Raw genomic sequence first — 26,289 nt, 5'->3', positions numbered from 1 at the left:
GGTTTTGTTTTTGGTTGGGGTTTTTTTGTTGTTGTTTGGTTGTTTTTGTTTTTTTTTCTTGTTTGGTTGGTTTTTTTGTTTCGGATTTTTTTTTTGTTTGTTTGGGGTCTTTTTTTGGGTTTTTTGGTGTTTTTTTTTCCCCTCCAAGCAGCACTAAAATGCTCTTTGCAGCCTACATTATCTTCTGCTTCTCTCTGTAGCAAGGTAAAGCCTCATCTTAAAAGCAAGAGTGTAAGAAGCCCAGAAAGCAAGCAAACAAGCACAGAAGAAACTCCTTAGTGTGGCTGCATGGAAAAAAAAAAAAAATCTATTTTTAACTCATTTTCCCCGAGATATGTGATTTAAGGAGGAGGGAGTGGGGAAATGTCTCACCCCCCCCAAAAAAAAACCCAAAAAAACCCCACCCTGATTCAAAGCAGACAACTCCAAAATTGCATCTCCCCAAACAAACTCAGCTTGAATCCTTCAGCATCACTTGACCAACCTGCTGAGCTGCAGCTGCACTTGAAAATCAGCTTTGAGAGGAGCCCAGGGGAGGAACATCTGGAGAAGAAGAGCTGACATTCCTGCCTGCACTTACCCAGCTGCAGATGGAGGGGCTTGAAGGCAAATAAGAGTTTTTCCCCTTAGCTGCTCCTATCTGCAGCCATCCCCTTCACCTTCTGTCCTAAAATGCTCCAAGCTGCTGCTGTGAATTATTCAAATGCTGCCACGTTTCACCCCAGAGATGACCACCCTCTCATCTACTTGCTGGTCACAGGGAATTTGTGATTTTAAAGCAAAAAAAAAAAAGAAAAAGAGCAGCATGCAAGTGGAGCTGCATCCCACCATAAAATACTTACAGCTTTAATCCAGCAAATGGAAAGAGATGGCTTGGAACTGAAAGAGGTGGTCACAGGCTGGGCAAAGCACTCAAGATGTGCTCATCAAGCACCAGCCCAGTTTGCTCTGGGCCACAACAGCAGACTCACAACTTGCTTTGCTCAAATCCTTTCCCAAAGATTTATTGAAAATTGAAACAGCAGCACGCAGGGCTGCATTTGTCACTTTTTTTTTTTTTTTTTTTTTTTTTGCATACAACATGTTGAAAACAGGCTCAAGGACCTCCTGGACAAACTCATCCCTCCCCCAAACTGCTTTGGTTTTGTGATTAAAAATACAAGGGCACCCACTGGGACAGAAGAACAAAACCCCAGAGTAACTACTGGCCATCAAGTAAAAAAAAAAGTGAAATGTCACCAAGAGTGTCTCAGTTTGGCTCCCCACTTGTACCACCACCAGGGAAGGGCTCATTCTGCCATTTTTCAATTTTCAGAACAAGTTAAAAATTAAGTGGATTTAAGAGAAACAATCTCCTGCTGTGTGTTCCCTGCTCCCCTGAAGCCTGGTCAGTGGCACCACAGAGAGGGGGGGTTCTTAGAATAAAACCAGAGGTTTCTTATAATAAAAAAAAAAAAAAAAGGGGGAGGGGAGGGAAGGGGTGCACAGAAGTTTGTCTTAAAGCTGCTCTTGTGCCTCCCCTGCAGCCAGTGAAGGGGCTGTTTGTCATGGCCTTGCTGCAGAGATACTTTAAAACCCTTGCTCCAGCCAGGAAAGCCTCCAGGCAGGTCTCTGCCACAGCTTCACTCCTGCAGTCAAAGGATTTTCCAAATGCACTGTGAGTCTTTTGAGGAGGCTACACAGAACAGGAGCACCACTGTTTTCTGTTGCATATAGAAAGCACTTAAAAAAAAAAAATAAAAATAGAAGGGTTACTTCCATCCGCAGGAGAAGAGGGTTGCTTTGTGTCATCTGTCTCTGGTTTTATTTTGCAGCCTGTAAAAATCTCTCTCTGGCTGTCCACATCCATTCACAATATAAAGCAGTAAAAAATATGTGTGTGTGTGTATATATATATATATATATATATATAGCATACAGTTTATTTATACAGTTACACTTGCAAGGCAATCGAACCTCCACCGTCTGGGCCCTTCTACCTCCAGATGCTCTGCCTGGGTGACAGGACTGCAAGACAAGACAAAAATAACCTGAGTGACCCCATCTTGGTGGGTGAGCACTCCCAGAGAACACTCCAGGTGAGCAGAGGGCAGGGTGTATGCACGTGCAAAGCCTGGGCTGGGAGATGGACGTGCAGATGCTGCAGCATCAGGTGAGGTGGTTATGGATGTCTCAAGCTCTCAGGAGGATGGCAGAAGGGTTTTGCCACGAGTGGGAATGGAATGGGATGCAGACAGCATAGCCATGGCAGGCAGGGACATCACAGCTTGCTTTTGCTGGCACCTAAAAATGTGGTGCAAGGTGGAAAAAGGGGTCAGAGGGGGTGGAAAGGGTTTGGGGGTGAACCGGATCCCAAGATGAAGCAAAAGATGGGAGCCAAATCCTCCTTGTCTTAACCCTAGCAAGGTCTTAGCCATGGGGGAGGCAGAGCACAGCAGATGGGATGAGAAGCACCCTTTGCACTTCCAGAGAGAGCAGAGAGCTGGACTGGCAGTGTGTGAGCTGCTGGCAGCAGAGCAGAGGCTGCTGGGGTGTAAGCTTTGCTCTTCCTAATGGCATCTATAAATAGCCCATTCCCAGCACATGGCTGCTCTCTGCAGCCTGGTTTGGGCAGCAAAAGCCTCTCCCCCTCCCCATGCATCCCCCCTGCCCAGCTCATGCTCCCAAGGGCCCACTGGGACATACGTACCCTCAGGGTTGAGGCTGGACACCAGGGGCTCTAGCAGGGTTCTGGAATGGCTGAGGAGCTGCCTGGTGCTGGCCCGGGGAGGTGACTCGGCACCACTGGTGGGACCAAAACCTACGGGAGAGGGAAAAACACCCGGCTCAGGCAGGGCTCCTGCCTCCCATGCTCACCAGTACCACAGGACAACTACACCACCCTCTCCAGGTGCTCCAGAGCAGAAGTGACCAGGTTCCTGGTTTTTAACCCGTTTCCTTTCCCGGGAACCTCATGCTGTCTCCTCTCATCCCTGCGAGGGTGCAGATGTGGCCCTGGGCACCACGCTCACTCTTCCTTGACAAACACAGAGGTCACGGGTGGCTGAAGCCTGTTCCCAGCAGCCAACAGCCCCAGGGACTGACCCCTTCGCCACCTGCTTTTTATCTGACCGCTGTTCCACAGCGACACACACAGCAACACACAGCAACGCTGCGAGGGAAAGCTGCGGGCAGCCACCCCGGGCCCAGAAGCAGGAACGCGGGATCCAACCTCTGAGCAGCACCAGGACCTCAGCGGGGAGGAGTCCTGGGGCTGCTGAGCGACCCAAACCTTCACCCAGCTGCCTAACCTCAGCACCCAGGGCAGAGCTGGCCAAGCTTTGGGGCCGATCCCCCGGGAGGGGAAGGGGGGGGTCAGTGGGGAGCGAGCAGGGGGGGTTCCGCGGAGCAGCCCTCGGGGCGGAGCCGGCGGCAGCGGTGCTGACCTCCGCTCCTCCGGCAGGCTGGCAGCTCGCATGGGCTCGGCTCCGGCGGGGCATCCTCCTCCGACCTGGCCTGCAGGACGGTCACCGTGGCCCCCGTCTGCTGAATAAACTGCTGCAAATTACACTGCCTCAGCTCCTTATTTAACTCCTCCAGCTCTTGGGTCTGGGCCTGCAAAACACACACCGAGGGGAGGGGGAACAGGGTGAGCCGGCGTGCTCCAAAACCAGCTGGAAAACTCCCCTGCAGCCTGCTCCCCCTGCTCCCCCGGGGCTCCCCCTGCTCTCCCGGGGCTCCCCCTGCTCCCCAAGATGGGGATCCCCCTGCTCTCCTCGGGGGGTACCGCGGGGGCAGCGCGGTTCGGCCGCCCCTGTCCGCGGGAAGGGAGGGAGGGAGGAGCCCCGGCGGTGGAAAGGGAGGGGAAAGGCGGTGTTCGGTGTTTTGGGACCCTCGGGAAAGCGGTGTTGTTTTGGGTGGGGAAGGCGGGGTTTTGGGAGCAGCTCTGCTTTGCCGAGTCTCCACAAGAGGGTGCGAGCAGCCCTCAAAGCGCAGGAGATGCTGTGCAGAGCAGAGGCTGAGGAATGGCAGCCCCGCTCCGGGAAAAGCTTCTTCTCCCTTCTGCTCCTCGGAACGGGAGCCGGTGGCTGGAGGGTGGCCATCAAGCACTGCCTACAACTTCTGATGATGGAGGGGTTCAGGACAGGGGAGCTGGGGGGCACCATCTGCCCCGCGGCTGCCACCTCCGTGCCGTGCAGCACCTCCTGATGGACCTGAGCCCCTGCTGGCACGGTAAAAAGGCTTTGGGCACAGGCACTGTAGGGACCTACACTATCCCCCATCTGTGACTTCTTAATCCACTGACCCCTGCACCAATGCTGCACAGGGACCACTTGCTCCAGCACCATCGCCCATGCCGGAGTGGGGTGATGCTGAGCTCCCTGTGCACCAGCCAGCAGGAGCCTCTGCCCAGGTGCAGCTTGCATGGAGACTGCTGGATGTGGACACTGGACCAGCCAGGTGAGAGGCAGTGGTGTTCCCCTGGCTGTGGCCATTGCCTCTGAGCAAACCCCATGCACCCAGCCCCATGGCTCACCGGCCAGCTGGGGCAGGACCAACCCCACACAGCCCATCAGTCCCCTGCCCCCGGAAAGCTGACCCTATCCCCTCCCAAAGATCCCACCACCCCATGGGGCTGCTCAACCCAGTCCTATTTACCTGCAGATTCCTTTCAGCTTCGACCAGGGCCTTCTCCACACTGGCCAGGTTGCTCTCCAGCTGGGTGCTTTGCTTGACCTTGTCCTCCAGGTCCCTTTTCATCTTGGCAGCCATGTCCTCCAGCTCCGTGGGGCTGGGCGCAGGGGTTTCCTTCCCCCTCTTGGCCATCTCCCACTGGATCTCCTCCTGCAGAGCTTCAGTCCTCGCACTCAGCTCGTAGATCCTCTGGGTGTACTCCTCCAGGTTTGCCCGCAGGCTCCTCACCCGCTCCTGCCGCTCTCGCTCGCACTCCTTCTCCAGACGGAGCTCGCTCTGCCAAAATTCCTCCTCGCTCAGCTCCGTCTCGTTCCTCCGCACCAGGTGCTCCAGGTAGAAGATCTCATCCTCCTGGCTGCCCAGCTGGCCACGCTCCCAGAGCACCAGGTCCGTCTCCAGAGTGTCCCTGTGGGCCTCCAAGGAAAGCAGCTGCTCCTGCTGCCTCAGCACCCTCCTGAACAGCTCATCCTTGGAGGGCTGCAGGGCCCCGCTGCCCCCCACCCCCAGCCCTTCCGGCACCTGGGATCTCCAGCGGCCGGTGGCAAACACCTCGCTGGAGCCTGTAGGACCCAAGTTGAAAGTCATGGATTTTTTTGGCTCCCGGGATCGGGGTGCATCCACGCCAGCCAGCCTGGGCTTGATGGGCAAGCTGGCCCTGATGAACGTCCTCTCAGGGGCCTGGGGAGCACCCTCCGAGGAGGGACGCTCGGCCACGCTGGGGCCCGTCCGCCGCAGGACAAACTGGACGTCGTTGGCATACTGCCCACACTTGGCCAGGGACTCCAGGGGACACTCCAGGGGCAGCAGCTGCCTCTCCTTCTCCCTCAGCTTCTGCACCAGCACGTAGCGTCCCGTCTGACCTGCAGGGAGGAGGAGGAGATCCCATGGAGAGACCCGTGGCCAGCAGCGGTGTCCCGAGGCTGCCACCCCGCAGGCTGGTGACATCCCCACCACCTCCCTCGGGGCAGGACACTCAGCCACCCCAGGTCTCCTCTTCCCAGGAAGCATCCCCCCAGCAGAGGCACGTGGCTCACCGATGGCTCGTGCCAAGGCAATGACCACTTCTTGGCAGGTGGTTTGCTCCGAGACACCACAGACGACCCTCTGGATCCCATCCACCCAGACCTTCAGCTCCATCCCTGCAGCTGCTGGGCCTCACGTCTGCTGGGTCATCACAGGATAGGCTGCCTCTGGGAAGGAAAGAATCCAGGTTTCCATCCCAAGCCAGGCACGAGGAGCAGGAGATGCATTGCTAAATCATCTTTAACACCAGCATCTCATAAGGTGCATCCTAGACTAAGCAGTTCCTTCCTGCCACCTCGGTCCATCTCTGGCTCTCACTGTACACAAACTGCATTTTTGTTGGCATTATTAACACACCGTTGTTTATTTGAAAAACAAAACAAAACAATCCAAAGCAAACTAACTTTCTTGTTTTTTTGCCTGTGTTTGGGCAGTGACTCTGTATCTTCCCGTGGTGGGAAATTATAGGGTTTGTGGGCCTGTACAGACCCCAGAAGTAGATGCCCAGGTCATATCTGCCATGAGTCTAATGGGTTTCACTGGGATTTCTCTGTCAATTTGACAGGCTGGCACCAATATTCCAAACAATATTAAAAAAGGTGGAGAAACTGCAGGCTGCCCACCCTCGCAGTGGGATGTTGAGAGAAGATGCAGACAGCCCACACCTATTTACCTCTATCTCAGTTTATCAGAGGGGGATTAAGAAATTAAAATAAAGCCTCTGCACAAAAATGTGCAGACTAGAGGCAGGGCCAGGGGGACAACCCTGCAGCACAGCACAGGCTCCCTGGGGATGCTCTGCCTCCCACCACACAGCTACTTCTACCTTAAAATAACCTGGGGAACCCAACCCCTGCCTCTCCCAGCAGCTCAAAAACTGCAACAGTCTTTATAAAAGTTAATAAAATTAAGCACAAGCTGCAAAGAAACTCAAATATTTGTGCTTATGGCGATTTTGAACACTGTGCAAAGATTTTATTTTTTTTTTTCCCTGTACTACTGTTTTTTTCTAGCATCAGGCTTCTCTGAAAGCCCCAGCTGGAGCAGTGTATCTCAGACATTTCCAGGCCCTCTGGACAGAGGGTCCCAAACTGCTTTCTCAGTCCAACCAGGCTGGGTTCAGCCTCTCCACACCTCAGCTCCAGCTCTCCCGAGTTTGCAGCTGGGCTGTGAGAAAGTTTTTTTGACCTTGGGCCACCACCTCTTGCTTACTTTCTGTTGCCTGCTTGAGCAGTCAGAGGGAAGGTCTGAAGGGTCCTGCCCCGGTCACAAAGGATTTTTAGCCCTGCTGCAAGAAAGGCAAAGAGCAAGGGGAAGATCCCACGAGTTGAGGCTGCTCCCCGTGGGTGCCACCCCCCTGCCCACCTCCCCAACCTGGGCACGGAGCAGCTGCCACAAATACCTCCCTGCTGAGCTCATGTTTGCCTTGGCTGGGTGGCCAGGGAAAACTGGTGTGGGGTGAAGGGCACCTTGGGCTTGGCCGACCTTCCTTTCGAGCACAAAGCCACTTAAAATTTGCAAGGTTTGGCTCAATTTTATTTTTATGCTGGCTTTTGGCACCAATCCCCCCTCCCCGTGTGCTCAAGGCTGCAAACTGGGCTCTGCCACAGAGCAAAGTCCAGGGGCTGCCCTGACACCACCCAGCACACCCCAAAGCCACCCTCTGCCCCCACCCCCCCCTCCCATCCCACCTGGGGTGACAACACAACCCAGGAAGCACTGTCCCCCACCCACCTAGCTCTGACCTCCTCCTCCCCTGCTCTGACCATGAAGGGAGGCCAAGAGCCTGAAAAAATAACTAAGAAAAGTAAGTAACAACTAGAGATAAGAAAAAACAAAAAACAACCCGTCTGGTTGAGTCGCATTGCACAGCCTCACCTTGCACCCCAAATTCCAGGTGGTTGCCAAATGCTGGTGGGTGTGGGAGTGGGATGGCTGCAGGCACAGCAGACCCCAGCTCCTCTCTGAGCTCAAACCAAAGCTCCAGTCCCTGCCTGGGCCAGCAGCCCTGGCAATCATTTACCAGCAGCCAGCACCTGGCACACCACCAGCACCACCAAAATGCTGGGAGCAGGGCTGGCCAGCTTACCTGAGTCTCCCTAAAAAGCAGTTCATAGAACCCCAGACTGTCAGGTTGGAAAGGACCTCAGGGATCTCCAACCCTTCTCATATTATTGTTGATCTGAGATGTCCCAGCACCCATTGAGCTGAGACTTCAGACTTCCCAAAGTGGGGGAATCCACCCCTTCCCCTGGGAGCCCATTCCAAGGTCTGACTGTCCTCAGAGGGAAAAATTTTCCTCTTGCGTCCAGTGGGAATCTCCCCAGGAGCACCTTGTGCCCATTGCCCCTTGTCCTGTCCATGGGACACGTCCTCCCTTGCTGCATGGCTCCCTCCACGTCCCCTAGCACCCCAAAATTCAATTGTTTTTATTATTAACAGGGGCTCCCCATTAACCAGTTGCTTGCTGTAACTTCTGAGGGTTTTGGGGGTCACTGTTGGGTATTCTCTGCCCCCTTGCAAGGAGGTGGTAAACAGGGCTGGGGGCTGCTCCCTTCTCTGCCTGCCCTCCTTGCCCCTGCCCCTTTACCCAAAGCCCTGGGCTCACGGGGGAGCAGGGGGGATGCACACACCTCATTCTTACCCAGGGGGACCAGGACTGCTCATTGCACCCCTCAGTCACTGCATATCACAACCCACACACAGCACCCCAAACCCCAGTATCCCACTGCACCAGCATCACCCTGCCTCAAAACAACCCACCCTAAAAGTCAAGTCACAAGGAAATACACCTCAAAACCTCCAACTTGACCCCACTCCCACCTCTGTTGTACCCCCCCAGCTCTCTATCATCACTTTTTTTTAAATCAGCTGTTGTAGGGTGGTCCCATTGCTGCACCTGCAAACATGACCTCCCTCTCCACAACCTTTGCTGCTGACACCCTACTCGAATCAATCAGTGCCTTTATTGCACCACCAGGTAGAAAAAAAGTGCTTTTTTTGGGGGGTAAGAATCACTTTTCTTGGCAGGGTTTCCAGCAGAGTGGTGGCTGCAGGCACCAGGACGCGTGACGGCTGCTCCTGAAATCTGCTCCCATTTTATTCTTGTCCCCCCTACACACACACACACACACACACACACACACACACACACACACACACACACACACTGCTGTGCATTTCTTTATTTTGTTTCCTGGCACTGTTATCTCCTCCCATCTTCCCCAGAAAGATCTGCAGGAGCCCTTCTGCACGTGCAGGAGGATGCATGTTCCACACTGCTCCCTCAAACCTCCATCCTGCTGCCTCCAGGTACTCCCTGGACCTGAAATAACACACAGGCTGCCAGGGAAGTTGGCCAGTCACATCCTTACTGAAGTGAGGACCACCACCAGTTTACAGGGTGGTGTAAATATCCCCTTCACATCCTCCCCCAGGGACTCAGAAGCTTCCAGCCAACACACACACACACACACAGAAAAAATCCAATTAGGAAAACCACACCAATTCTGCACCCAACAGCAGATGGAAGCAAAACCCTACAGCATTCCAAACACAGCTGCATCCCAAACACCTCTACCAGAAATCCTAAGCAGTAGCATCTGCCCTGACCCTACAGCATCCCAAACACATCTCAGCTGCATCCCAAACACCTCTACCAGAAATCCTAAGCAGTAGCATCTGCCCTGACCCTACAGCATTCCAAATGCATCTCAGCTGCATCCCAAACACCTCTACCAGAAATCCTAAGCAGCAGCATCTGCCCTGACCCTACAGCATCCCAAACACATCTCAGCTGCATCCCAAACACCTCTACCAGAAATCCTAAGCAGCAACATCTGGAACCAGCACGAAGGTTTTGAGCCCAGCATCCCCCTGGTTTCAGCTATTTCTGGGGGTTTGCTCACCTCCCTTGTGCACCCCCCAGCAGGGAAGAGGCTGCTGGGCCAGGCAGGCAGGAGAGCTTCCCAGCAAGTTTCATTTAAGCTGCAAAAAGCCAGATTAGCCTTTTGGGTCAGGCTTTGGGCTGGGGGCAGGGTTATGAAGCCTCATAATCAATCAATAAAGATTAATGAGAGATTCGTGGAGAACAGGCCATGATGAGCCCACCATCCAAGTAGGACCAAGGTGTCCATGGGGACTTAGCAGCTCTGCATCCCTTTGGATGCAATCCAGGGGGATGCTGGGGTAACCTACCCTCAGTCATTTTATTCCTGCTTTGAACCTGACCCTCTTGCTCCTCTCCCACCCAGTCCAGGCAGGATGCTCATCCCTGCTGTGTATGGACACCTGAACAATTCAAAAAAAGCAACCAGCCCAAGGCACGAGTGACCAGCAGGTGGTGAGCAGAGCACCCAGGGGTGCTGGGGTGCTGGCCCTGACTCACAGCCCCACATCAGCTGTTGCCCATCCAGCAGCTTCTTGATGCTCCCTAAGGTCTCTCCCTGCCTGGAGCACAGGTCCCAGCTCCTTGGCACCAAGAGGAAGAGCTGGAACTTGCCCACGGACTGAAACCCTCAGGTGGGACAGAAGCCTTCCTGGAACTCAGCTGTGGAGAGGTGACCCAGGAAAACAAAGCCTCCTGGTGACAGAGCAGATTGGAGGGGATGGGCTGTGCTCCAGGCTCCTCTCCAGCCCATCGATGGTGTCCTCCAGCCTCGGGCACCTCTTGTGGAGTGGCATCATCTGCTCTTGGCTGGGGTGTTACAGCTGTGCTGGGCTTTCCATGCCATGTCCCCTGCCAGAGGGGACACTGGAGTCAGAGGCTGAGGCCATGGCCAGAGTTGACAGGGAGGCAGCTCCATGCTGGGCTGAGATGATCAGTCCTGGCAAGGCTTGATGCTGTGGGTCTGACAGGTCCTGTGCTGGCTGGGATGGTACCCACAGCTCTGAACCAGGTGTCAGGACTCAGGAACCACCACTGGTCACTGCCACAGAGCAGGGAGCACCAGGCAAAGCCACCCCACAGAGATGTGGGGCAGGACCTCTGTGGGGTGCCACGCTCATCCCGAGGGGGCTGGCACCAGGATCCTGGAGGGAAATCATCCCCTGGCCAGTGCAAAGCCACCAAGAAGGCCACCAAGCAAAGAGGTCACTGCTGCTTTCTGCTGCAGTGTGGGCAGGATACAGGTGCAGGTCTCCAGCTGCTGCTTCCTACTACAAAGAGCTGACAGGTTAAACAAGCTCAAGAGGTGACAAACAAGTCCTACCAGAGCAGCCACTGCCCAGAGAGCCACCTCTTCATCCCTTCAGCTGTCAGAGGGAGGGTGTGCAGGCATTAGTCACCCCCAGCTCTTACACAAGGCAGCTGCAAGCACCCAGGAGCAAGGAAGCTGCAGGCACAGGGCTCTAATTCACACCTGAGCAGCTTATTTAGGGGTGGTCATAAAAGTCCCTGAATCCTTTGTCCACCCATCATGTCCTGTCCAACTCTGCTCTGCCCCAGCATGCCCGACAACAACCCTAAAAGTCAGCAAAGTGCTGAAATCAGTAATTCCAAAATGCACCTGGCATCAACGAAAATTCCATCCCTGTTTCAAGGGCTTTTTGCTCTCAAAGGGAGACTGAGAGAGAGGCCAAGGTCAGGAAAACAGAGCCCCATGAGCTGAAGCCTCACTTGAGCCTGAAGCCACAGACAGCTGCCAAAGTCCCCTGATGGGGACGTGTCCCACACACCAGGGTCCTGCAGGAAGTACCCAAAGAGACAGACTTCTGGGGAGCCTTATGCACCCCATTAGGAGCAGAACAGGATTTCCCCCTCTTAAACAAGCCAAGATTTGCAGTCATGCTGGGCAAGCATCACGAGCCATGCTGAAACATCAAGGACCATGGGCAGTGATGACATTTCCCAGGGATGTTTACTGGCCAGTCCATCTTGCAGAGGAGCAACCAAGTGAAAGCTCATTGTAAATTAAAAGAAGGAAAAAAAAAAATCCCTCTGCCTACTGCACAGACTCATGTTACAGCATTTCAGCCTGGAAGGATCATCTTCCTCACCATACTGAATTGGGTTTCTCCCTTACTGGTTACTGTCCATGGGGAGAGAAAAGCTGGCAAGGCTGGCCAGGGAAGTCTGCCATAAAGATGAAGGTTTGCAAGGGAAATATCAGCAGCACTTCTTACTGCTGTAACCATCACCATCAGCCTCAGATGTTCATGTGAAAAGAGTTCACAAAAGCAGCTGAGAGTAAATTCCCAGCTTCTTCTCAAGGGGGCAAAGCAAAATCAGCACTGAGGAGATTGGAGAGGCAAGAGGAAAGGCTTTTGCTCTGCCACACTCCTTTTTTCTTGTGCAATTGAACCCACCTGGACACTGAGCCCGGGGGGGATGGAGTGGGGAATATTTAGGCCCTCAGCTCCCAGCACAGCACTAAGGCAGGACCTAAGGACCTTTGGGTTCCAAGCTGAGCCTTGAGGATTAGGTGCTGGACTTGAAAACTTTTCAGGGTTGAGTCCACACCCCTCAGTTTCCCCCTAAAATTATTGCCTTTATTTTGAATGCCCAAAAAAATTGGTGCTTGCTCTTCAGCTGCATCACCACCTGCAGCCCAGCAGCTCTGGGATGCCCAGACACCTGCTGCCTTCAGGGGATGAGCTACAATCCAGTTCTGAAAAGCCAAGCTCTGAGGGGTATCTGCCAGACCATCTGCATGCAGACACAATCCTGGCACACTTCTGCCAGCAGGTCCAGCATTTTCACCACGTTCATCTTCCAGCTGGAATCACCAGCCAAAGCACAGTGCAATTTGTGGATCTCCTGCTCTTTCCATTCCACTTTGCAGCAGAAGGAATGCTGCAAATCTGGAGATGCAAGAGCCTTGGAAATACTCCAAAGTACCTGCTTTCTCCTCCCCACCCAAAGAGAAGTGGTTTGTTTTCCCCCAAATTTCCACTCCCCCCCCCATTTTGAGACAAAAGGCAAGGCCAAAATGGGGAAAACCCAACCAAGGAGCTGTTTTTCCCAGTGCAACTTTGCCCAAAGTGCAACTTGATGATGCTCACCCAGTCCAGCCCAGAGGGTGAGATGCACCTTGGCCACCTACATGGCAAACAGAGACAGGCACTGACCTGCCACTCTCTCCATCTCATCTCAAAGTGATCTTGATTTCCATAGGATTACAGGAAAATTCAGGTTCTGCACCTCTCCTCCAAGTAGAACCAGGGATGTGAAAAAAACTGAATGACCTACAAACACTCTCCCCCCCCAGCCTCCCTTCCAACCTCCTTCAGAAGAGCTGGCACCAGCCACCAGCAATCCTCTTTCCACTCCTAGGGGAGAGGGTCATTAACAAATTAGCAAGAGCAAACCAGGATAAAACTCCCAGATTTTTTTTTTCCCTTTCCAGGATAACTCACTGTTTCCCAGCCAGCCCCATGCCAAGGATGCAGCACTGCATCTCTGGAGGAGGCTGCACTGATGAATATGCAGGTGTCTGCTGCCACAGATAGTTATTTATAACTTTGTGGGATTCAGAAGGCCTTTAATGACCATTTGCTGAGAGCTGAAATAGCTCCTTTCTTTCTCTCACACAGAAACAGACTGAGTCAAATAGCCAAGGCAACCAGAAAATAATCCAGGCTGAAACCTGTGATAAAATCCTTGGCCATTTCAGAATGCTCTCACACTACCTGTCTCATGATTAACTAGGTGGACAGGTGCTCTCAATCCCCACCTGAACCTACCCAGAGGTAATAACCTTTTTCAAGCACTAAAACAGAGACACAACTCTGGAGGGGCAACTCAACCCCCTGCCTGGCACTCAAGGTGCCATCCGTGGGCAGTACAGGGCCCTGCACCTCAACAAGGAGCAGACACCACAGCTTCATGAGCAGCCCCAATCCCTGAAACTGCCTTGCTTGGGGCCACCAAACCTCTGGCTGAAGGGGTTTCAGTGCCAGCAAGGGGCTCCTTCTTCAGACATTGGTGTCCTCCTTCCCAGCACTGGGGTTCTAGGGCTCTGCTGGCACTGAGGGATACCTGAAGGACTAAGATAGGATGGGGACCAGTGCTCTGGACCACACCAGCCCTCCTGCCTGCCTGGAGAGGGAGAGGCAATAAAAATATTTTGGGTTTTAAGAAGCACTGAGTAGCTTAATCCTCATGCAGCCCATGCATACCTGAGGTTGGCTTTAGGGAAATGCAGCCTTTTGAACCTCCTATCCCAACCACTCTGTAATCACAGCAGGTCAATAAAAAGCCAAATGAAATAAAAATTAATTTAAAAGACTGGAAAGAGCAACTGGAAAAGGATTTATTCATTTTTTCCATCATATCCCTGTATAGGTACAACTTTTTTCCCCACTGGTGGTGGGGCAGGTGGGAACATCTTGCACTAAGTATGACGTGGTACAGCCTGGTGTCCAAGGCTGGGTTAGCCCCAGGAAAACCCCAGTGCAACCCCTTTAGAATGGGACCCAAAGAACTCCATGAGCTGCCCTAAGCAAGCCCCATCTCAGAAGAATGGCAGGGAGATGAGGAAGAAAAGAAGAGGCATTCTTGGAGCAAGCCTAAGAAACACCTGAGTTTTCACAGGCACAAACCATCAAGCAAAGACCTGGATACTGGTAAAGTGCCCAAGGAGACCAAAAGCTGCCTTCTGGCAATTAATTAAGCTCAAGTAATCACTCAGAGAGACACGGGGGCTGATGCTGTAGGAAACAGCCAGCAGCTATCATGACATGCAAAGAGAAAAAGCCCAATTGCCTGGCCCAGCCAGCCTTCCCACCACCAGTACATTTGGCTCTTTGAAGAAAGGAGCTCTGCCACCTCCAGACATTGCTGGAACTTGGAAATGAAAATAAAAACCAGCACATGAAACCAGCAGCCAGAGCACCTCGAAAACACTCAACCCATCATCGTTCTTATCTGGAGATAACCATCCAACCATCTGCACACCACCAGCCCTCCAGGCAAGCATCCAGAGGCAGAGACCAACTCCCTGCTGCAGATTTGCACCTCTCAGGGAAATCAGTATCCCCAGCATGAATCACAAACCCAGCAGAACCCTAGGAGGTGCTGTCCTCACAATCCCTCAGTTGAGCAGCTCCACACCACCAGCTGGGTGTTCCCAGCCCTTGCCAGTGCCTTCCCCAGCCTGGCAGGAAAAGCAGAGCCAAGGGGAGGCTGCTGCTCATGGGATTCTCTCTTGTCCTGAGTCTTCTCTGCTACAGGTACTGTTAAAGTCCTCAGAAGCACATATCTAGGTCTAACATCACTGGGGAATCCTGCAGCCTCCCCCCAAAAATGCTGAGAACACTGACAGCCCGTTGCCAGTCCTCCCAGTTATGCAGGAGGAGTTTTGGGGGTCATGGGGAGGTCTGAGCACGGGGCTTTGAAACCCAAGAACTCCAGCAGGTCCTGTGCTGCAGCAAGGACATAATTATATACACATTATATAGGGCATCTACATTACAAAGCAGCAGAGGAAGCCTTCCCAAATCCAGGCAGTGCCCAGCTGCCCCAAAGTTTCCAGCTCAGGACTGATCCACCCACGTCTTCAGGTATAAAAACTCTTGCAAGGCTTTTATTCTGTGTGTGTCCTGTCCCATCCTCATCCCCCCCTCCCCCCTTTATTTTTTTTAAGCAACAAGTTTTTCTAGATGACTAGCCCAGGGCACCTGGAACTGGAAGCACTCCAGCCCTTTAAAAAGTGCTGACTCCAGTCCACAAAAAGCCAGATAATCGTCTGCTTTTATAAGCTCATGAAACTTGGCATCTGCCAAATGGAAGGACGCAAAATTGTTAGCAAAAATTTACAATAATAGGATTTAAAAAAATAAAAAAAAAAAAAAAAAAAAAAGAAAAGAAAATAAACGGAGACACGTTTATGCCTTCATTTGACTATACAGGTTTACAAGGGCAAGGACAAGTTGGGACAGACCAAGGAACATCCTTTAAAAAAGATGCTCTTCAAAACAACATCCACACACACAGAACTAATACTTCAAACATCCCTTCTGCCTTTGTTTAAACTTGGGCACAGAGCACCCCATTGTCAAGCAGCAGCTGGACTTCTTCCTAGCCCAACACAGCACCTGACCTTGCACAACAAGGAAATACTCTGCTCCAGAGCCTTGGCACACACTTGGCCTCCCAGCCAGGGATCATCAACCCTTTCTCTGGATTTGTGCCACCCAGCACGTGGTGGGGGACAGCAGAACGTGGGCTTGAGTCACTTCCAGGCCACCAACTGGGGGTTTTCCCTTAGCAGAAGGCACAAATGCAACAGCAGAGTGTTGAAAACCAGGGAGGAGATGAAGCAGTGGGGACCCCAGCACCTGGGCAATATTTCTCTGCAGCACACAGCAACAAAGAAGGCAAAGAGGAAGAAATCTCCATCATGTACACGGACAACAGACAGGTTACCAGCTCCCACCCAACATCATTTTACATCTAGTCCTCAAAACACTTTGGCACAGAGCTCCCGTGCTTGCCTGAGTGCAGTAAATCCCTGTATCTTCAGCAATTACAGAATTACAGCTTTTTTGGCTCAAGTCGTATTTCAAAAAGCAGGGAAGAGAGCACCCTGGAAGGATTCAGGCCACACACTGCCACACTGCTTTAGCCACCTCCAAAAAGTTTAGTCAAGCCTGGCAAGCTCCCCAGGATGTCCACTGGGGCCTGTGGGTTGACCAAGTTACCAAGCTCCTGAGAGCAGCCAGAACCCACTTTCCTTAATCATAATAAAGAAAAAAAATTGTAAAAAAATCAGACTTATTCTTAAGTTGTTTAACCATCTCAGGGTCAGACCATGGCTCAGGTCAGCCCCTGGGTAGAGCCAACTCCCACATCCCCCTTGCACTCATTTGCAAAGCCTGGAACTTCTGAGAGCAGCAGGCAAACCTGTGCTAGGAACCCCCACCATCCAGGACCCCCAGACCTGTGGTGCTCAATGCTGCAGAGTGCCAGGCACCTGCAGGCACTCCCCAGCTTTGCAGCTTCCTGGGAAAAGGTGGAAGAGAAGCTTTAGGAAGGTGCACACACTGAGGAACTGCTCCTTGATTTCCATGCTAGAGTGTGTGGGAAAACCAGTGGAGCTGTGCCAAAAGGGATACCAGGTACCATGCTCAGGCTCTCCTGGCAGATAACTGGGATGCAAGAGGATTCCTGGCATTCCAGCAGCACCAGAGTATCCCCTCCCCCCCTCCCCTTACAGCCCATCCCCAAGCAGACAGCCCTGACAAGGAAGGCAGGCAGCGTATGGATGGGCTTCCTGCTCCTGCAGAAAAAGCAGATGCACACCTATATTTGCTTTTCTTCCTAAGAAGAGCTGCAATTCCTGCTGCACGAGGAGCACAACCCCACACAGGTACCCTGAGAGGGGAGCAGGTGGGTGCATGCAGCCTCACCACCCCATCCTGCCCGGATCCAGCACCCTGCTGAGCTCTGGCATCCGTGCTGCCACACATTCCTGCTGCCTGGCACCTGCCTGGCAAGTCTTGGCAGAGCACCATGCCAGGGCCCACAAGACTGCTGCTAACACAAGCACCCCTGGGAGCCAGCTCTGGCTCTGCAAGGACCAGCCAAAGCTCCCACCTCACCTCCTCGGATCTTTTCTCACCCATTTCCACTGCCTATTCCTAATCCCTCCTGAACTCAGCCATGCCAAGGGCAGTGCCACTGGTTGTGCTCGGTTTAAATGAGAGGTGTGTGGCTGTCACCCCGTCCTCCACACAAGCCCACCCTGTCATCCTTAAGCCTGTTTTTAACCTGCATTTGGGTTCCTAATGTGCAATTACCAAGTGGTGTCAGAGGGTAGGGAAGTACCAGGGAGAGGAGTTGGTTCTCTCACCCGCAGCAGGCCAGAAGCAGAGTTACAAAACAACCTGCCAGCACAGCCCGAAGAAGGCATCAGAAGTATGCAGTGAGGAGCCAGGATCTTATCGAGGAATTTCACCCCTCTCCTCAGGGAGCTGGAGACACCTCTGAAGGGAGGAAGGACAGAGAGCTCTGCCCTGTGATGTGCACCACGAGGAGAGGTTCCTGGCAGGGGCAGCTGGGACCCAGCTCCACCTCAGCTGCTCCTCCACCGTGGGCTCCAGTCCGTGCTTCCAGTGCCAACTGGGAGCTCAACGCTGAGCAGGGCTTGGCTGGGCCATGCTGCTGGCAGAAGCTGCTGGGGATGCCGGTGCCAGCTCTGGGCACAGGGGAGGCAGAGCCACGCAGTGCCCAACCGGGACACGAGTGGGGCAGTACCGGGGCAGTACCGGGCAGAGGGGCTCGGGGTCCTGCCAGTCTCAGAACCCGTTCCCGGCCATCCCAGCCCAGGTTCTCCTGAAGCCCTTGGAGTTCCTGCCGGCATTCTGCCCCCAGCCCACCTCCCGCCGCCCCTGCCCCCCGCTCCACACCGGGCAGGTTCCTGCCCTTCCCCAGAGCGCTGGGGGCAGCTGGGCAGCCGGCGGGGCTGTCCCGGGAAGGGATCATTCCCGGAGAACCGCGGCGGGAGAGCAGCAGCAGAAGCAGCAGCAGCAGCAGCACCCACCCACCCCGGGGCTGCTCCCGGGGCTGCCGGCCCGGCTGTGAGCAGAGCAGGGCCGGGCCGGGCCGCGCCCTGGTGCCGCAAAGCGACGTCGCCTCCGCTCCGGGAGGCCCGGTCCGGTCCCATCGCTCCGGTACGCACTCACCTGTCACCGGCCCGGACACGGCGGAGCGGCCGCGGCTCCGGTTCCGGCCCCGGTTCCGGCTCCGGCAGCGGCCGCTGGGCTCGGCAGCGCGGGCCCGCGGCGACCTGCAGCCCGCTCCCGGCCCGCCTCCGGCCCGCCCCGCCCCGCCAGCCCCGCCCCGGCCCGGCCCGGCCCGGCCAGGTGAGCACCGCCCGCACCAGCCCCGCACCCCGCGTCCCGCGTCCCGTGCTGGCAGCCTCCTTGGGCTGGGGGAAAGAGCTCTGTGGTTCTCCTTTTCTAAAGAAAAAATTGAAAGAAAAAAGCTTTAAATTCTTAAAAAGACAAACAAACCCCCTCCAAAACGCAACCAAACAAGAAACACATAAAAATGACTTCTTAAAACCTTTCTGAGCAAGGTCTTAGCTTCTCTTGCTTGTAACAAAGGAAGTTTAAAATGCTCCTTTAGAAAAAAAGTCTTAAATTCTCCTGGTTTAGGGTTTTTTTTGTTGTTGTTTGTATTTTTTTTTTCAAAAATTAAAATTAATAATTAAAATTTTCCTTTTTTTGGAACTCCATTCTCCTTTTTAGTTTTAAAAACGTCTTGAATTCTCTTTAAAAAAAAAACAAAAAAACCAGAGCGACTTAAATCCTCATAATTCTTTAAAAAATAATTTTTAAAAAATAATTTTTAAAACAATCTTAAATCTCCTTTTTGTATTATAAAAAACAAACAAACAAACAAAAAAAAAACCCCAGCACAAAATAAAACCACAACACAACCTCACGGCTCCTCTCCATGCGCAGCTCCCAGTGCCGGGTTCCTGTGCTGCTGGAAGTGCTCAGCCACACCTAAAAGCACACCTAACCCTAACCCTGACCCGAACCCGAACCCGAACCCGGACAGCAGGGCCCGTGGGTCAGGACCTGTTCCGGAGGGTCCGATCTTGTCCCGGGCCAGCGGGGAGGTGCAGCCCCCCTGCCCGGGGCCCTTCAGGCAGCGTGGGGCCCGCAGTGCCCCGAGGCCACGGGGAGCAGGGGCAGCGAGACAGGTTGGGCTCCTTGGGATGGAACAGGTGCCTGCCGAGGGCATGGAAGGCTTGGGAATCTCCTCACCTCTTCCCTCTCCACCCGAGCTCCCAAAAAAACCCTCAGAAAGCTCCTCGTGCCTCCCATTGCTGGTGCCCTTCCACCCAGCATGGTGTGGGCTCTGGTGACCCATCTGTCCCCGGCCTCCACTGGGGAGGGTGCTCCAGCCAAGCACTGGGGCAGACACACATTTATCCTCATATTATTTATCCTCATATTATTTATCCTCATATTGTTTATCCTTTATCCTCATATTATTTGTCCAGGAGCTCCTGTGGAATGTCCCCCTGCTCATGAGGAAGGATAACACACACGTCAGAACGCAGGTCCCAAGATGGCTGCCTTGAAGTGGACCTCAGGGCTGCTGCTCCATCACAAAAGGTGTACTAATTTTTACCTATAATCAGAAAAATACCCATCTCATGTGGACCTCGTCACGTTTAGGACATCTTTAGCTTCCCACTTTGCCACGTTCAAGCTGCTGAGATTAAGGGGTGATGCAGCACACGAGTATATGTTTGTCACTCAACAGCTTTAATTAGGTTTTAAATGAAGTTTTCTGTTGTTCTGATATATTCCTCGTAATTATGGTCTCCTCAAATCAGATAACACATCTGACACTCCATAACACGCCATGCCCTGGAGATCTTACAGTGCAGGAGGAACAAATATCTCTATAAGAAAACAACAAAAGCTGTTCTCAGGAGATATGTATCTTATTTATTAGCCCAGATACTCTTCTGTGATCCTAATTAGACACAAACTGAGCAGAGGTTCATTTGCCACTAATAAGGACAGTTGTCTTTCTTTCAGTAAAAAGATTTTGAGTTTTAAATCTTTCTACCCTTAGCAGCTTGTAAAAAAAAAAATGGAAATATCTTTTCACTTGTAAAGATAATACTGGAAAAAATAAATAGGTTTTATTTTAGGTTTTATAGGGTTTTTGTAACTCTGCACTCTTATGTCTGTGTGATCCTTTGGTCCCCTACCCTACAAAGAGTTCTCCATGCCTTCCATCAACCAAGATGGATGAAAGTATTCAGAGAACAGCTCCATACTGCTGAGCTCCTCCAGATCAGGTACTCATGGACCACCCCCTCCAACCCAAATCTCCAGATTTCTTCCTGAAGCTCAGAAGCTCCCGTGGTGCTGAGGCCACGTCCAGGGACTGACCCATGAGTAACAACAGAGGTGATTTCTGGGGTTGTGCTTACTGGGTCCTCACTGGGTTTTCTAAAGATGCATCTCAAAGTTTGGAAAAGTCTCATGGTGGTTGTACACTGAGCACCTGAGCTGCTTTTGAGAGGAGAAGGGACCTCAGCATCTTGAGTACTGAGTAGCTGAATTATACCCAAGCAGGTCCTTTGGTCTCTACAGGAGCCTCCCTACTGCAGGTGGGACCAAACTCTACCTGAGTTTCCCCAAAGATGATGATGCTGTCTTGCTGATGTGTGCTCAGGAATGCAACAAGAAGACTCCTTCCTCTGGGGCTTCTTAAGATACAGAAAAATGTAAGTATTTAAAAATAGATATGGTAATTAAAAATATTCTATATATATATTTATACAAGAGTGCTGTCTCCCGTTGCTAAGCATACACTTGTAGTAGGGTTGGGAAGTGGCTATTGACCCTTTCAGCACTCTTAGGACTTTGGGAGAATTTTGAGGGGTGTTACATTTTTTGAAGTTTCTTTTGGAAGACTGTGAACCCACCACTGTTTTTCTGACCAGGGTTTTATTACACAACCATCCTCTGTTTTGCTAGGAGACAGAAGATGCCTCCCCTGATGTAACAAAAGAGCCAGTCTGGAAGAATTTTTTCCTCTGTTTCTAGGACAACAAGAGACATGAGAAAGAAAAGGCACTGCAGCATCACAGGAAGCCAAATTGGGGCTCAGTGCTGCAGAGCCACTGCAGCTGACTGCCAGCACACCATGGACAAGCCCTCAGCATCCCCACCCACAGCACTGCTGGAGTTGGGGCTGGCAGCAAGGAGAGACCTTGCTCTGCTGGGAAGATGAGCTGATGTCCCTCAATGGCTTTCCTCTTGGCTTTTCCCATCCTCCTGCTTTATTCAGGTGTTCACTCTGCTTCTGCAGCTACCCTGGACAAGTTGCTGAGAGCTTGTGTCCTGAAATATGTTCAGCTTGTGGCTGAAATAAGAATGGAGATGTTCAACAGCAGCCTGCGGGGTTGCAACCCAAGGCAGTCAAAGTTTTGGACATATTTATGCATTTGGATAACATTTTTCAAAAAAACCCACCACCAGCAGCTGCCATGTCTGTGCCTGTCTGCTTTCCACACCTCTGGTGGTGGGAGCTGTGAAGGGAGGTGACCTGCAAAGGGCTTCTTGAAAAGTGGTGCCCCAAAAACCCCTGGTGCAGATGAACGGGAGCCAAGGGGAGAGGCAGCACTGTAAAAACCCAGGATGTGGGCAGAGAAAGAAATCTCAGGTCCTTACATCCTCCAGAAATCTGTGTTGCCTGCTTTTTGCTAGAACAGCTCCTGGGAATGGTACAAACCAGCAAAGCCTGGATTCAGAGGGGAAGTGAATGACTCCAAATGCAGAGCAGGGGCTCTCACTTACCCCTTTTGCAATAAAAAGTAGACAAAAGGGATGTATTTAAGTACCTTCTCCATTCCTATTTATTGTCCCCAGGGGAGAGCAGGGCTTGGTCTGTACAGCTTCGTGGCTGTTCCCCACTTCAGCAGCAACTTGAGCTGTGCAGAGCCAGGAACAGAGGAGTGGGAGAACAGAACGACAGTGGATGGGAGCCTAGAGAGAGGAAAATGGGCTGAAGGAAGAGAAAGAGGAAAGAAGGGAAAGTTGGGAGGAAAAAAGATGCCCAGGGCACATCCTGCAATCTCTCATTCCCCATCTAGGTGCTGGGTAGGATTCTCAAGATCTGCCTTTCCCCTTGGAAATAGCCCCATTAATTCTGGCTGTGGGGTGGGAATGCAGGAGCTCTGTGCCACACTGCTGCTGGGGAGCCCGTGACCTGGGCTGTCCGGGTTTCCCAAGCATTTAGCAGTGTGATCATGCTAATTCAGTTTGGGTCTTTCAAAAACTTGCTGGGAAAAGTCCCTTCCTTCCCAGAGGCACTGAAAGTTTTCACCTCCTGACCCTCCCTTTTACTGAGAGGTTCAAAAGCAGCACTGCAGCTGTGAAGGTTTTTATTCATGCCTCAGTGATTCTCTGCTGGCAGAGCAAGCTGGTGTTTATCTAGGCTTGACCTCTCTTCTTTCAGCCTGGAAATGTCTCTTTTTTATTGTGTTAAGAGCAGGGCAATGCTGGAAACCTCCCTGCCTTGCCATTCTCTGTGTGCCAATGCCCTGGTACCTGTTACCAATCCATTCCCCCCAGGAGCTGGGGCTCTCTCTCAGCACTGATCCCATTTGCTCATCAAGCTGCAGATTCATTTACATTTAATGCATCCTGGTCTGTCTGTGAAACACAACTCTGCTCCCACTCTGACACCGACATCCAGTCTCCTGCCACAAAGTCACCTGTTGGTTTCTGAGAGCAAATTAAAGACATTTCTCCCCCTCATTCCAGTAGGCTACTGCTGGCCTTGCCAGGACCTCCAGTGTGTCCTCCTCCTCCTCCCCTCCACTGCCAAGACTCAAGATTTTCAGAGGAAAAAGGTTGGGGTGCAAGGTGAGTTGGGAGGAGTTGGGAGAGGAAAAGTTTCTAAACTGCCAGTTCAGAGCTGTGGGATTAATTCACACCACCGGGTTAGGATTGGTAACACAGTTAACAGATTGTTAACACAGTTTAAAAAGGGAGAGTCCCAATGTCAGTGCAGATGGGTGCTTCACACTGGTGGTGATACAGTGATGGGCACGGCTGTTGATAAGGCAGGAATAGCCCTCACCCCTTTTACACCTTCCCTGCCACCTGAAAACACTGTAAAACCAGAAACATGCATGGTTCAGGGGCTGAATTTACCTTGGGTTGTGTCCCCAGCACCCACACTGCAGAGCCCTCTGCAGAACCTGGGGTAGGGACCTGCTCCCCAGCCTCCTGCATCCCTCCTGTTCTTTCCTCCTTAGGAGAGCTCAGATTCCCTACCTGCAAAATGGGGATAATGAGGAAAATGGGGATAACGTTTGCTTTGCTTGCAGGGGTCTGGAGCAGCAATTAATGAGTGTATCTGGAGTGGTTTTTCTGAGGGGTGAGATAAGCAGTGAGGATTCATGAGGTAGGTGTAAAGCATTATGATGAATTATTGAGAATCAAAGGTAAATATTGGTATTGCTGCCCAGGCAAGCCTCAGACTATCTGACTTCTAACCTTGTTAGCTTCTTTTTTCCTCCCTCAACCCAACAATGGAGTGATTTCACCCCTTCTGCTCACATCCAGTTGAGTGTAATGATCCAATAAATCATACTGGGCTGACCCAGCTGGCTTTTGGTGGGCAGGAGAGGAGAGGTGCAGCCAGCCCAGCAGTGCTAGGACAATAAATTGCATTGGACATCTTCATTTGTACCCCTGCTGGGAGCTTCTCACCTGCAGTGGCACCCAGGGGAGGCAGAAGACTCTTCCTTTGCAAGGAAAGCATCACCAGAAGCCAGCTCCCTGCCAGCTTTACCCAGCAAACTTGCTGGGGGAGCTTCTTCTAAGCCTGTGTTGCAGGTCAGGAGGTGCAAACACCCAGATGAGATCCCAGCACTCCTGGTTACCACTCCTGGGGTGGCCTGGGGAACAGGCTGTGGGATGCTCCTCACCCAGACTTTGCTTAGAGACCCCCCCAGAAAGACTGGGCAAAAATCAGCAATGGCTCAGGAGAATGTGGGGCCAAGGAGACAGCAAGGAGCTGCTGTAAGCTGGGCTGGGATGATGATTTGGGTGAGGGGATAGGAGTGCACCCTCAGGAAAGTGGCAGATGGCACAAAGTCGGGTGGAAGTGAGACAGGTGACAAGAGGAAATGGGGTAAAGCTCCATCAGGGGAGGTTCAGGTCAGGTTTTAGGGGTTGTTAAACATTGGAAGAGGCTTCCCAGGTGGTGGAGGCCCCAGCCCTGGAGGTGTTCAAAAGATGGGCAGATGAAGAGCTACACTGGATGGTTCAGTGGTTGGGGGTTATAGGGTGGGTGGATGATCTTAGAGGTCTTTTCCAACCTTGATGATTCTACAATTCTATAAAAAAAAGTCTGAAGGCAGCTTGGCCTCCTCTGCCTTGAAGCCAAAGCAAAGATGACCTGTTCCAAACCAGTGTGTGTGTAACCTGAGTCCGGAGTTGCCACGAGCAGGTTTTTCCAGTTTTTCTTGCAGACTTCCCACCTCCTTCCCTGCCAAGGCTTCCAGTTTTCACACTCAGGAGGACACCTGAACAAAGGTGCCATTCCTGTGCCATTCCCAGGGCTTCCCAACTGCTTATCCAACACCTCAGGATCCCCTGCCAGCCTCACAGCTCCAACCTCAGAGTCCTCTCCCCCCACCCAAACCAGAGATCCTCCCCATGGCCTCACTGCTCTGGTTGTTGCTCAGGGCATCAAAATCCAACACAAAAATCCAACACAGCCCAGCACCTGCCCCATGCCCTAAGGGGGGACCTTGGGCAGGAATGTGGAGGGTCCTGAGTGAGCCCAAATCACTTTGGGTACTGACTTGGACACCCAAGACCACTTCTAGACAGAAGCCTCCAAAGGTTCATAGGAAAGTTTCTAATAGTCCTGTGTTCTTTTTATAGTAAAAACCATTTTGGTTTTGGTTTTTTGTTTGTTTGGGGGTTTTTTTTGGTTTGGTTTTATTTTGTTTTGGTTTTTCCAGCTAGGAAGACCAAGGTCATACCTGAAGGCCTCAGTTCAGCAACAGAGTTAGAACTGGCTTGGAATCCATCACTAAAGACTTCAATCCCTGCAGGATAACAATAGTTATCCTGTTATTTCAAGTCCTAGGTGGGTCCTAGAGGCACCCAAAACACAGAAAGAATAATGCCTAAATAAGAGAAATTTTTTTTTCTCTGACAGAGTTTTGCAGGTTTTCTTTTAAATAAATTATTATCATGCTCAAGGGGCTACATTTTTATTAGCTACTGATTCTGTATGAACATATTATTTGTCAGGATATTTTATTTTCTCTCCATGTCTGGGCTACTTGAGTAGTCTGGGTAATGTATTTCAGACAACTGGAATTCACTTGGAAAGCCAGAGAGAAAGCAGACTTATTTCCTACTATTCTAGGAATAAATGGTACCCAGTTCCTACAAGGTATTGCTGTATCCTTAACCCAAGGTTTTCTAGGAACTGCACAAACCATGCAAACAAAGTTGCTTTTCATAGAATCATAGAATCACAGAATCACAGAATGGGCTGGGTTGGAAGGGACCTCAGAGCTCATCAAGTCCAACCCTTGCTCCACTCCCCCCGTGGTTCCCAGCCCATGGCACTGAGTGCCACATCCAGGCTCTTTTGAAATATCTCCAGGGATGGAGAATCCACCCCTTCCCTGGGCAGCCCATTCCAATGGCTGAGCACCCTCTCCAGAAAGAAATTCTTTCTAATGTCCAACCTAAACCTCCCCTGGCACAACTTGAGACCTCTTGTGCCCTCTTGTCTTGCTGAGAGTTGCCTGGGAGCAGAGCCCAACCCCCCCCTGGCTCCAACCTCCTTTCAGGGAGTTGGAGAGAGTGATGAGGTCTCCCCTGAGCCTCCTCTTCTTCAGGCTGAACAGCCCCAGCTCTCTCAGCCCTTCCTCACAGGACTTGTGCTGGATCCCTTCCCAGCCTCCTTGCTCTTCTCTGGACCTGCTCCAGCACCTCAATCTCCTTCCTGAGCTGAGGGGCCCAGAACTGGACACAGGACTCAAGCTGTGGCCTCCCCAGGGCTGAGCACAGGGGCAGAATCCCTTCCCTGGACCTGCTGGCCACGCTGTTCCTCAGCCAGCCCAGGATGCCATTGGC

The 26,289-nt window shown here is 52.2% G+C and overlaps 1 protein-coding gene across 8 annotated transcripts in view; it reads right to left on the bottom strand.

Annotated features, from left to right (window-relative positions):
* Positions 1–978: 978 nt before the first annotated feature.
* RASSF7 (Ras association domain family member 7) overlaps positions 979–26,289 on the bottom strand; it is a 36,169-nt gene continuing 10,858 nt past the window's right edge. The window contains exons 1-6 of one of the 8 annotated variants that reach the window (XM_071761599.1): positions 18,322–18,465; positions 5,709–5,864; positions 4,639–5,534; positions 3,426–3,594; positions 2,690–2,800; positions 979–2,007 (exon numbers count right to left, since the gene is read on the bottom strand). In XM_071761599.1, coding sequence (XP_071617700.1) covers positions 1,976–2,007; positions 2,690–2,800; positions 3,426–3,594; positions 4,639–5,534; positions 5,709–5,811 — 1,311 coding nt within the window. In that variant the 5' untranslated portion in view covers positions 5,812–5,864; positions 18,322–18,465 and the 3' untranslated portion in view covers positions 979–1,975. Of the gene's footprint in view, positions 2,008–2,027; positions 2,284–2,689; positions 2,801–3,425; positions 3,595–4,638; positions 5,535–5,708; positions 5,865–6,909; positions 7,008–7,575; positions 7,711–18,321; positions 18,466–26,289 lie in introns of those variants that run through there. The other 7 variants (XM_071761598.1, XM_071761600.1, XM_071761602.1 and 4 more) reach the window with 7 other exon arrangements.

This window comes from Heliangelus exortis, chromosome 18 (assembly GCF_036169615.1).
Source record: "Heliangelus exortis chromosome 18, bHelExo1.hap1, whole genome shotgun sequence".
NCBI classification, from domain to species: Eukaryota; Metazoa; Chordata; class Aves; order Apodiformes; family Trochilidae; genus Heliangelus; species Heliangelus exortis.
This window is presented reverse-complemented; position numbering and strand designations above follow the sequence as displayed.